This window comes from Podarcis vaucheri, assembly GCF_965113315.1.
Source record: "Podarcis vaucheri genome assembly, chromosome: 6".
Lineage (NCBI taxonomy): Eukaryota > Metazoa > Chordata > Lepidosauria > Squamata > Lacertidae > Podarcis > Podarcis vaucheri.
This window is the reverse complement of record NC_138764.1, coordinates 24,565,761-24,575,700: the sequence shown is the minus strand read 5'-3', so window position 1 is coordinate 24,575,700 and position 9,940 is coordinate 24,565,761. Positions and strand designations below refer to the sequence as shown.

Below are 9,940 nucleotides of genomic sequence, written 5' to 3'. Positions count from 1 at the left end.
TGAGGCCCACCAGATGCTGCTGGACTACAGCTCCCATCATCCATGACCACTATGTTGGCAGGGGCTGATGGGACTTGGAGTCCAACATCTGGAAATTTAGATTTTTCCACCCTTGCTCCAGATAACTCAACGCCCCTAAGATAACTCAATCACATCAGTGGGGCCTTAAGCTGCAGGAGTCCCAGAAATTGTAGCAGAATAGACATGCATATGCAATATTACTTTTGCGCTCTTGCGTTGTTTGATCCTAATTAACCACCGCCCACCTGCTCCACTCAAAATCACAAACACAGGGTAGAATCCTGAAGTTCACCCATAAGCATATACTGTACTGAAAGAGTAAGGAAGAGCTGCTGTTTAATCACCCTAATTAGAGGTATGACAAGGCGGCTAAACAGTAATTAATCTGTGTTAAGTGGCCCTGAGAACGTCCCCAGATTGTTTGTACAGCAGAGTAGTTATAGCTCATTTAAGGAAAGCTAATATGTATCAAGAGATTCTGAGACAGCAACTATGGAAGATCTAATATATACCCTTGCCCAATTTCCTGTATCCTATAAATGATTTTTTTTTTTTTTTGCCTTGCTGATCAGGTCAGCAGTTTGAATCCCTGCAACAGGGTGAGCTCCTGTTGCTCGGTCCCAGCTCCTGCCCACCTAGCAGTTTGAAAGCACGTCAAAGTTTGCAAGGAGATAAATAGGTACCACTGTGGCGGGAAGGTAAACTGTGTTTCCATGCGCTGCTCTGGCTTGCCAAAATTGGTTTAGTCATGCTGGCCACATGACCCAGAAGCTGTCTGTGGACAAACGCCGGCTCCCTTGGCCTATAGAGTGAGATGAGCATGCAACCCCAGAGTCGTCTGCGACTGGACCTAACGCTCGGGGGTTACCTTTACCTTTATGGTTGAGACAAGTTTGTATTGTTTGAAAGGTAGCAAAGAGTCCGTTTTTATTGTTCAAAAGACAATCTCTGGACACCACTTCTGCAACATATGTTATCAACAAGATTGAAAAACAAAGACATCCTGATAACACACTGCAGAGTCAAACTGACAGAAATTAAGCATTGTTGGGGTAGAGGGATAGGCAGACAAACCACAAAGGAAGGGTTACAAAGTGTCTTCAGCCACTTTAAAACACACATATACAAATACTTTCATATCATGTGGAACAATAGCGCTGCAGTGTGTAAACCTATGCATGTTTACTTGGAAGTAAGACCCACCGTGTTCAACAGAGCTGTCTTCTGGGTAAGTGTGCAACAGGAATGTAACCACAGCCAAGTTTATATCTGAAAGGACTGCATTTTAATTATGGTGGAAGTTTTAAAATTGTGAGTAACTGGGCCATGAGGAAAAAAGTAGGATGACATTGGGAAAGACAGTGGAATGCAATGGTTTGGAATGAGCAGCATCTGGATTTTCTAGTCTAGGAGTTAAGTCAATACCTAAAAGATTAGTGTGGAAGCACCATGCAATTATTTCCTGAGATGTTCTCCACTCACAAATGGGTTAGAATCACAAGAGTTGGAAGGGAACTTGAGAATCATTGAGTCCCACACCCTGCAATGGAGGAATATGCAGCTGACATTTACAGGGATCAAACCTGCAACCTACCAGTTTCCATTGTAAAGACTGTAGAAGTCCAACTTTCACCCTTGAAAGTGTATGTTGATAGTGCAGGAGACTTTTAATTTCACTGCCATAGGTTCAAGCGCCACACTGGGCAGAAGATTCCTATTTTTGCAGGGGCTGGACTGGATTGGCCCCTGGTGTCCCTTCCAACTCTACTATTCTATGATTCTAAGATAATTGCTCAACTGCTTGGAAATAAACTCCTTTGATTTACTTCTGAACACAAGAGGGGCAACTAATGTGCATTATTGAGAATATGCTTGTGCGTATGTTCATAGGCTGTGTGGGCTGAAAACAGAGAGGAAGTTTTCCATCCTGGGAGTGGAAGCCGGGTTGCCATATGTCTGCTTTTTCCAGGACACGTCCTCTTTTCCACGAGTCGTCATAGTGATCCATAGCTAAAAAGTAAAAGTCAGCAAATGTGTCCTCTTTTTTTGCTCTTCAACCCCTTCCTCCCCTTGCAGACTGCTTGTATGTTTAACAGCTGCAACGAGAGGTAAAAATTAAACAGGCAAGATTAGACCCCTCCACGTCAGCTGCGCCTGTTAAATGTATTTCGTCAAAGTAGCTGTGAAAAGCACAGGAGCCCTGCCAGGGGTTAGAAATATGGCAACTTGTCTAAGAAGGAAGGGAGAGGTGGACAGAGAGAAGAGGCTTTCTAACTTGCTGGATATATAAATAGCAAACAATTTCTTTTTTTTTTGGGAGAATCGTTTTTCAAATCAAAGAAGTGTTGGAAGGGGCCACCAGGATCATAGTCCAACTCCCTGCCACGCAGGAATCTTTCAGCAACGTGGGGCTCACTGCCCTGAGACTGAGTTAACCAACAATAAGTACTGGGGAGAATCTGCAGCCACGAACAATATGTTCTTAGCATACAGTTCCTATTTATTTTGTGTGTGTGTGTGTGTGTGTGTGTGTGTGTGTATATATACATACAGTGGCGTAGCGTGGGGGGTGCAGGGGGCCCGGCCGCAACATCTGGGGGTTAGGGTTAGGGGGCGCAAATCCACGGGTTAGGGGGCGCAAATCCACGGGTTAGGGGGCGCAAATCCACGGGTTAGGGGGTGCAAATCCACGGGTTAGGGGGCACAAATCCACGGGTTAGGGGGCGCAAATCCACGGGTTAGGGGGCGCAAATTACTTGCCTTGCCCCGGGTGCTGACAACCCACGCTACGCCACTGTATACATATACATACACACACACACACACACACACACATATAGTGTGTGTGTGTATGTGTGTATGTATGTATATTATATATCTCACACCCAGCCCTCCCCTCCAGCTTCAGACTGGGTGGCTCCCACGGGGACAGGTGGAGGGAGCCTCTTCCACCCTTCGAGAGGGAAATGATCAGGCCCAGGGAAACAAGGCCGGGCGCAAGCGGCGCTTCGAACCCAGATCTCGCGCGCCGTGGACTGTGTCCCTGGACGGTTGCCAACTTCCCTCCACCTCCCTCCCCAAAAAAGGGGGGGCTGTTCAGCAGAGTCGGCGGCGAACCCTCCCGCTCCTGCGCTATAAAAGCGCAACTTTCGGGTTCCCGCGGGCCGGTGGTCGAAAAAGGCCGGCAGGAGCGCGCGCGCGCCCCGCGTCAGTTGGCAACCTCCCTCAGCCGCTGCACTACTATTATTACTACGGCGAGAAGCGGCGGCGGCTCCTGCGGCTTCTCCCCCACCCCTCACGCCGGGCCAGGGCAGCCTCAGCCTCGGCCCCGGGAAGCGTCTCTCGCCCGGGCTTCCTGCTTCCCCCGCCAGGTGCCGGCGAAGCCGCGACAGGAACTGGGAGAGAGACGCCTCTGAGGGGAGAGAGAGGGAGGCGCCGCCGCTGCTCTGGCTGCCGACGAAGCGAGCGAGAGGCCGCCGGCGGGCACCTTCGGCCCGGACGCCCCCGGGAGCCTGGCCCGGCCTCCGCCCCGGGGCCTAGAGCCAGCGAGAGCGCGCCGAGCAGGGAGGAGGGCCGAGGAGACCCTCGCGCCCCTTTTCCCGCCCAGGCCGGGCCGGCGCCCGCCTCGCGTCTCCTCCGCGCCGGGGGTGGTGGTGGTGCTGCCGCCCTCCTCCTCCTCCTCCGAGGCGCCCCCGAGATGCGACCATGGACTGCCGGATCAAGTGAGTGGACGCGGCGGCGGGGAGGGCGAGGCGCCGAGGCCAGGAGGGAGGAGGAGGAGGAGGGAGGAGGAAGGGGTCGCTGCTACTGGAGCCACTGCTGAGGGGACGCCGGGGGAGGCGTCGGCGTGGGGCTAGGCCGCGAAGCCTTCTCCCCTCGCTCGCCCCACACCTCAGCCCCACTGCCAGCAGGAGAGGGAGAAGCCGCGGAGGGAAGACCTTCGCCCCCCCCTCCCCTGTCTCCGCAGGTCAGGGTCAGCAGCCACCCGCGCAAGCTCCCTTGCCTGGATGGCGCAAAGACCACCTGCACGCCCTCCATCTCCCCCCCCCCATCCCGTCTTATTCATTTGTATATTTATATTTGCACAGATATACCTACCATCGAGGAGCTCAAGGTGGTGCACCTGGTTCTGCCCCCCCCCACCTACAGTTCATCCTCACAACGACCCTGCGAGGGAGGTTAGAGATGGTGAGGGGCGCAGGTGGCGGCGCTGTGGGTTAAACCACAGAGCCTACGGCTTGCCGATCAGAAGGTCGGCGGTTCGAATCCCCGCAACGGGGTGAGCTCCCGTTGCGCCAACCTAGCAGTTCGAAAGCACATCAAAAGCTCAAGTAGATAAATAGGTACCGCTCCGGCGGGAAGGTAAACGGCGTTTCCATGTGCTGCTCTGGTTTCGCCAGAAGCAGCTTAGTCATGTTTGCCACATGACCCGGAAGCTGTACGCCGGCTCCCTCGGCCAATAAAGCGAGATGAGCGCCGCAACCCCAGAGTCGGTCACGACTGGACCTAATGGTCAGGGGTCCCTTTACCTTTAAGAGATGGTGACCGGCCCAAGGTCACCCAAATGAACTGCTGAGTTGGGGAGATTCGAACCCTGATCCCCCCAGCACTCTGGCCATTTCAGCTGGCTTGGGAGTGTCCCACCCTTCAGCTGTAGATCTCGGGGTTGTAGATCTCAGCTGTAGATTTGCAGCATGAAAAAGCAAGGTAAAAAATACAAAGTACCTAATAAAAAACAAGAACGAAACAAACCAATAACCCACCCCAATATTATTCTTCCTTTTATGTATACCCTCTTGATAAACACTTCACAAACATCATAGGTAACTGAAGATTTCCACCCACTGTCCTTTACACATCTGACAGCTTTAACTTAATTAAAAATGTCTCCTGCTCCTCCTGGGTCCTTTTAAATAGCAGCTTGACCTCTGCACAGTTCACCAGGTGACAGTGCTGTGAAAAGCTTCTCCCCGTGACTTTCAGGAACTAAGCAGTTGCTAAAGGTACAAGAGCAGGCTAGGGTGGAGGATGTTTTGAAGTTGGCAACTCTACTGCCAGCCGGCATGGGGAACCCCTCCCTCAGCATCTCCAGTGCACATTTTCAGCCTCCTTATGAACATCTGGCACTCAGACTCCTATACCTTACTAGTGGAGTCCTCCTCCTCCTCTTCTACCTCCCTCCCCGACTGTCAGCCACATATTTGACAGGAACTGGGTGCTGCTTTAATTTCTGCGAAGATCATCATGCCTTTCCCTGAAGCCTGCACGTGGTTGGGTGAATATGCAAGGCATATCATGGGGACCCTGCAGCCTGTCAAAACACTCATACTAGAGTCTATGAAATAGTGGTTTGGCATTGGGGGCCCCTGCAGTGGTATGGGGACCCCTCCCCAATTTCAATAGAGGGCATTTTAGGGTTGTGGGGTATTAGTTTGGTAAAGAAATTCCAGTGACTAGTCCAGATGTGAACAGAAGATGCCAAAGAATTCCTAGATCAGTCTTTGTTTACTGTTTTGACATTGAATTGTAAGCCAATATACATTTTGACTGCATTAGCCAATTCTAAAGCAGATATATTTGCAAAGTGAATGATTGGGCTTTTGCCTCGTATTTGCAGTTAAAGCCTTGACCCTGTGAGACTTGCTGAACTTTAGGTTCCGAGTAGTTTTAAAGTGATAAGAAGTTTAACCTCCACTTTAACAAAGTGACAGTAATCTATTTATGATGAACCGTTTGGAATAGACCTGAAAGCCTGTCTGACATTTATTGCTGTGGGCTGACACTTTAAAATATGGTGTGAAGGACAAATAAACTTGAAAGGCCTTCTTGTGGAAGCAAATTTGTAGATATGCACAGCAGGAAGCACAAAAATTTACTACTATCATTTCAGAGACTGAATTGATGAGATACTTATCTAGTTCCTGAGACAAGAAGTTGTGGTTACAGTTAGCGGACCTGCTATGATATAAAGTTTCTTTTTTAGTCATTGTGGGCACCTCTGCTGTTAGAAGCAGACTGAACTGCCCAAATTTTCTTGCAGCTGTTTTAGGAGGGATCCAAATTGGATACTCAAATAAGGCTACATTCCTATGCACACTTACCTGGGAGCAAGCTCCATTGAATGCATTGGGACTTACGGTATTTCTGAGTAAACATTCAGAGGATTGTATGGCAAATCTTATTTTGTATGTGGATATGCATGATAGTATTAATTCCCCACTCCAAATTGAAGTTAGGTATGTGTGTGTTGGAATTTTCAGGGGATTAAGGACTAAGGAGGTGGGCGCTTTTACCTTCCCTGAATTTTGGTTCAGGATGTACGGTACAATATTGTAGTTAAAAGAAGAAAAGGAGGTGTGTGAGAGAAATGGCTCACAGTCACAACCATATTGTTCAATTTAGCTTGCATTTTACATCACACAAATTAAAATGATCTCTATGCATCCTTTTGGGTGTCTTGTCCCACTCTCTAATTGACCTTCTTGAGTGCAGCATGTACATCTTCAGTTGCTTCTACTACATCTGCTTTGACTTATGTACTTACTATTCAGTCACATGATCAAGAGAAGATGACTTCTGACTCTGTATTTACCTGTTTTGTTCATCAGGGGCTACAAGGGCATGGGAACATATGTTATTTGAGAATCTATTATTACTTTTTTTTTAAAAAAAATCATTTTATTTCTGACAATTTAAATTACAAATACAGAAAGAACATAAACATTAAAACAAAATTAGTACATTCTTTAATATGAGCTTCTAGTTTGCTCATAGCTCCTCAGGTGTCATTCTGACATTTTTACCATTATCACTTAGGACCTAGCAAAATTATATCATAATTGGTATGTGTGTTAATATTTCAATTTCAGTTCAAATTTCCAACTGATACCTGATTACCCCCCAAAATTAATTACAAAAAAACAACAGAGAAAAGGAAAAAAAACCCCAAAGAGTGTCAAAGACAAACCCTATTAAAACTATAAAGTTCCAAGGGATACCTCTGCTCTATGTATTGGAATCCAATAAGGAAGCAGATCAGCACAAGATTACGTGGCTCAGTTCTTGTTATGATGTCTGATCCAAGATGGCAAACAAATCTTCCATTTCTCTATGGGGCCTAACTTGATTGAGAAGGTTCTTGTTTGTATTATTATTATTATTATTATTATTATTATTATTATTTTAAAAAGTGGTTCAAAAAAGGCAGTGGTGAAATGGACAAAATTCTTCCTACATGGAGAGCGACTCTCCTTCCTTCAGTCTAACCCTTAGGTTCTGGATTCTGGTCTCTTGGTTTAAACAAACATTTCTTCATTAGTGAAGCTGCAGTGTAACTCTCTTTTGTTCTCTTACATTGGTTATTTTGGGTGGTGGTTTTGTGCTAATCCCCCCCTCCAATGCACAACCCTCTAGTGACTTTTATTCCTCTTGTAACTTCAGAGGAAACTTCTTTTTCTCTCTTCATCTACATGCTGTTCCTGTTCCTGAAATAATTACTGCTTGCTTGTATACTGGTTTCTCTGTTGTTATTAGTCGTGCTGAGCCCAGCATTCTTCTTGAAGAGGTTACGTGCATATGAAGTAAACTGCATTTGATAAGCACTTTTTAGCCAATAGTCTCTGAAGTAATCATTTAGAATCCTGGCATTATCCCAGGTTTGCAAATAGAACGTAGTTAATTCCCGGACCAATAAACTGGCTTGTCTTACTAGGATTGTTAAGTGAACACCAGACTGGCCCAAGGTCATGCAGTGAGATTGGGTTCATGGCTGAGTGAGGATTTAAACCCAGCTTTCTCTAGTCCAGATCTGTCTGCTTGGTACATTACACCGACTCCCAAAACATTTACATGACATTAGAAGGAAATACTGGTACTGTCATAAGAACTTGGGATGGAGTTTGCATGGTAAGCAGTCGCTCCATGCTATTTTTTCAGAGCCATATTCACAACATGAAACCAACTCTGAAGCAGTTTAATCCTGAATGCTTTATTTATTTATACGGTTTCATTTATTTATAGCCCACCCTTCCACACATGGCCCCAGGGTGGGCTACATAAAATATCACCATTTCAAAACAATATGCAATTAATGAAAGTTTAAAACCACAAAACTAAACAAAGTTACAAGAGCAGCAAAATAGCAGTGCAACAATGTAGCGGGAGGGAAACCATCCACTCATCCAAAAAAACCTGATGGCCCCTGTGTGGGAGAATGGTCCACAATCTGATGGCTTTAAATAGGGAGTGGTTTTCAGCCGCTGAGCTCTCAGTTCTTTTTTCAAAAACAAGACATTCTTTGACTTTAAAAGTTTGATTTTTATTTCAGTGTTTTAATATGAGCTGGCTGATGTACAGGACTGTAAGGAAACATGCTAACAAGTTAACAGATAACACATTTTTTTGTATACGTTGCCCCCCTGAAATAAGTAATCTCATATTTGCAGTTGGTTTTTTTGCTCACTATTGGGGAAAAAGTAATCATTTTTCTCAGAAGATAAAAGCAAATGTTACTTCTGATTTGTACAGGGTATCTGAGTCATTGCATTTGTCAGCCTCCGTGTGGATTCACATGACTATTTTTCCCCCACATGAGCCCTCCTCCCATCATCCAGTGGTCAGATCCACGTGGAAACAGATTGTGTATTACCTGAACACCACATGTCCTGCAAGATTGAAAATTGTTTGTTGGACATGAATCTTGATGCAATTATGTGTGTATCTCATCATGGATTGATAGAGAGGAATATATTTGTGATATAAGGAGGAGAACAATTTAAAGTCAACATGCAGTTGAATGTTAACCAAAAGCAGCGATAATACCCTTGTAATCAGATAGTTTGCATTCTTGTGATGCATGCATAACTAATTAAATGTTTTGTTTTTACTTCCAGGGAAAACCCAGAGAGTACTTTTGATTTGGTGCTACAGGTAAAATGCCAGGCTTCTGAAAATGAAGGTAATATACTTTAGCCATTTGTATTCATTCGTATAAATTAAAGGTGCAAAATATATGTTCAGGTTGTTTATTTCACATATCTTTTTAAATGTAGGCAATATATCGAAAGACATATGCTTAATTATTGCTTAAATTGGTTTTTTATGACACTAGATTTTCAATAATAGGAAAATTAATTACAGCTTACTATGTTACATGTGTTTTATTTACCCCTATTATTGTTAGTTGCGACAAATATAATATTTAATTGGAGACATGCAGCTTACTTTAAGTTCATGCTTTAGCTTTTCTGACCTTTTTCAATTTGCACATTCTAATGAATTTAATAAGTTGTGTTTAGCAGTATGTATAATTAGAATGTTTTAAGCAGGTGATTTTCTCTTTGGCTATGCCCCTGTAAGTAGCCATGCTATTTCAGGACTGTACCATTTAAGGATATAGGTAGGGAGCCATGTCATAGTTTCTGGCATGCAGAATCATATAATTTGCTTGTGGAGAGTTAGCGTGTATGGGAGAGGCTGCTGGCTAGTGCTAATTTTCTACTTGGAAGGAATTTTTCTTGAAGGAAAGTCGTCACATGTGCTGTCTTCCCTGCATCTTGAAATGGTACCATCCTGAGAGTGCTGTGTCATGTGATTTTTCTTTCCTAACTGCGTAAATCAGTTCTTTTTATTTGTTTGGTTCTTTTATTAGGCTTGGGGCACTGGATGTCCTATTCCTTCCTTAAAATAAAAAATTCCTTCCAGTAGCACCTTAAAGACCAACTAAGTTAGTTCTTGGTATGAGCTTTCGTGTGCATGCACACTCATACCAAGAACTAACTAATACCAAAAGCTCATACCAAGAACTAACTTAGTTGGTCTTTAAGGTGCTACTGGAAGGAATTTTTTATTTTGACTATGGCAGACCAACACGGCTACCTATCTGTAACTATTCCTTCCTTATTAATGACACCTCTGCAAC

The 9,940-nt window shown here is 45.1% G+C and overlaps 1 protein-coding gene across 2 annotated transcripts in view; it reads left to right on the top strand.

Annotated features, from left to right (window-relative positions):
* The first annotated feature begins 3,310 nt into the window (after positions 1-3,310).
* Positions 3,311-9,940, top strand: part of DENND1B (DENN domain containing 1B) — a 181,597-nt gene continuing 174,967 nt past the window's right edge. Inside the window, exons 1-2 of one of the 2 annotated variants that reach the window (XM_082225463.1) lie at positions 3,311-3,743; positions 8,913-8,977. In XM_082225463.1, coding sequence (XP_082081589.1) covers positions 3,727-3,743; positions 8,913-8,977 — 82 coding nt within the window. In that variant the 5' untranslated portion in view covers positions 3,311-3,726. The remainder of the gene's footprint in view (positions 3,744-8,912; positions 8,978-9,940) is intronic. The other variant, XM_082225462.1, reaches the window with a different exon arrangement.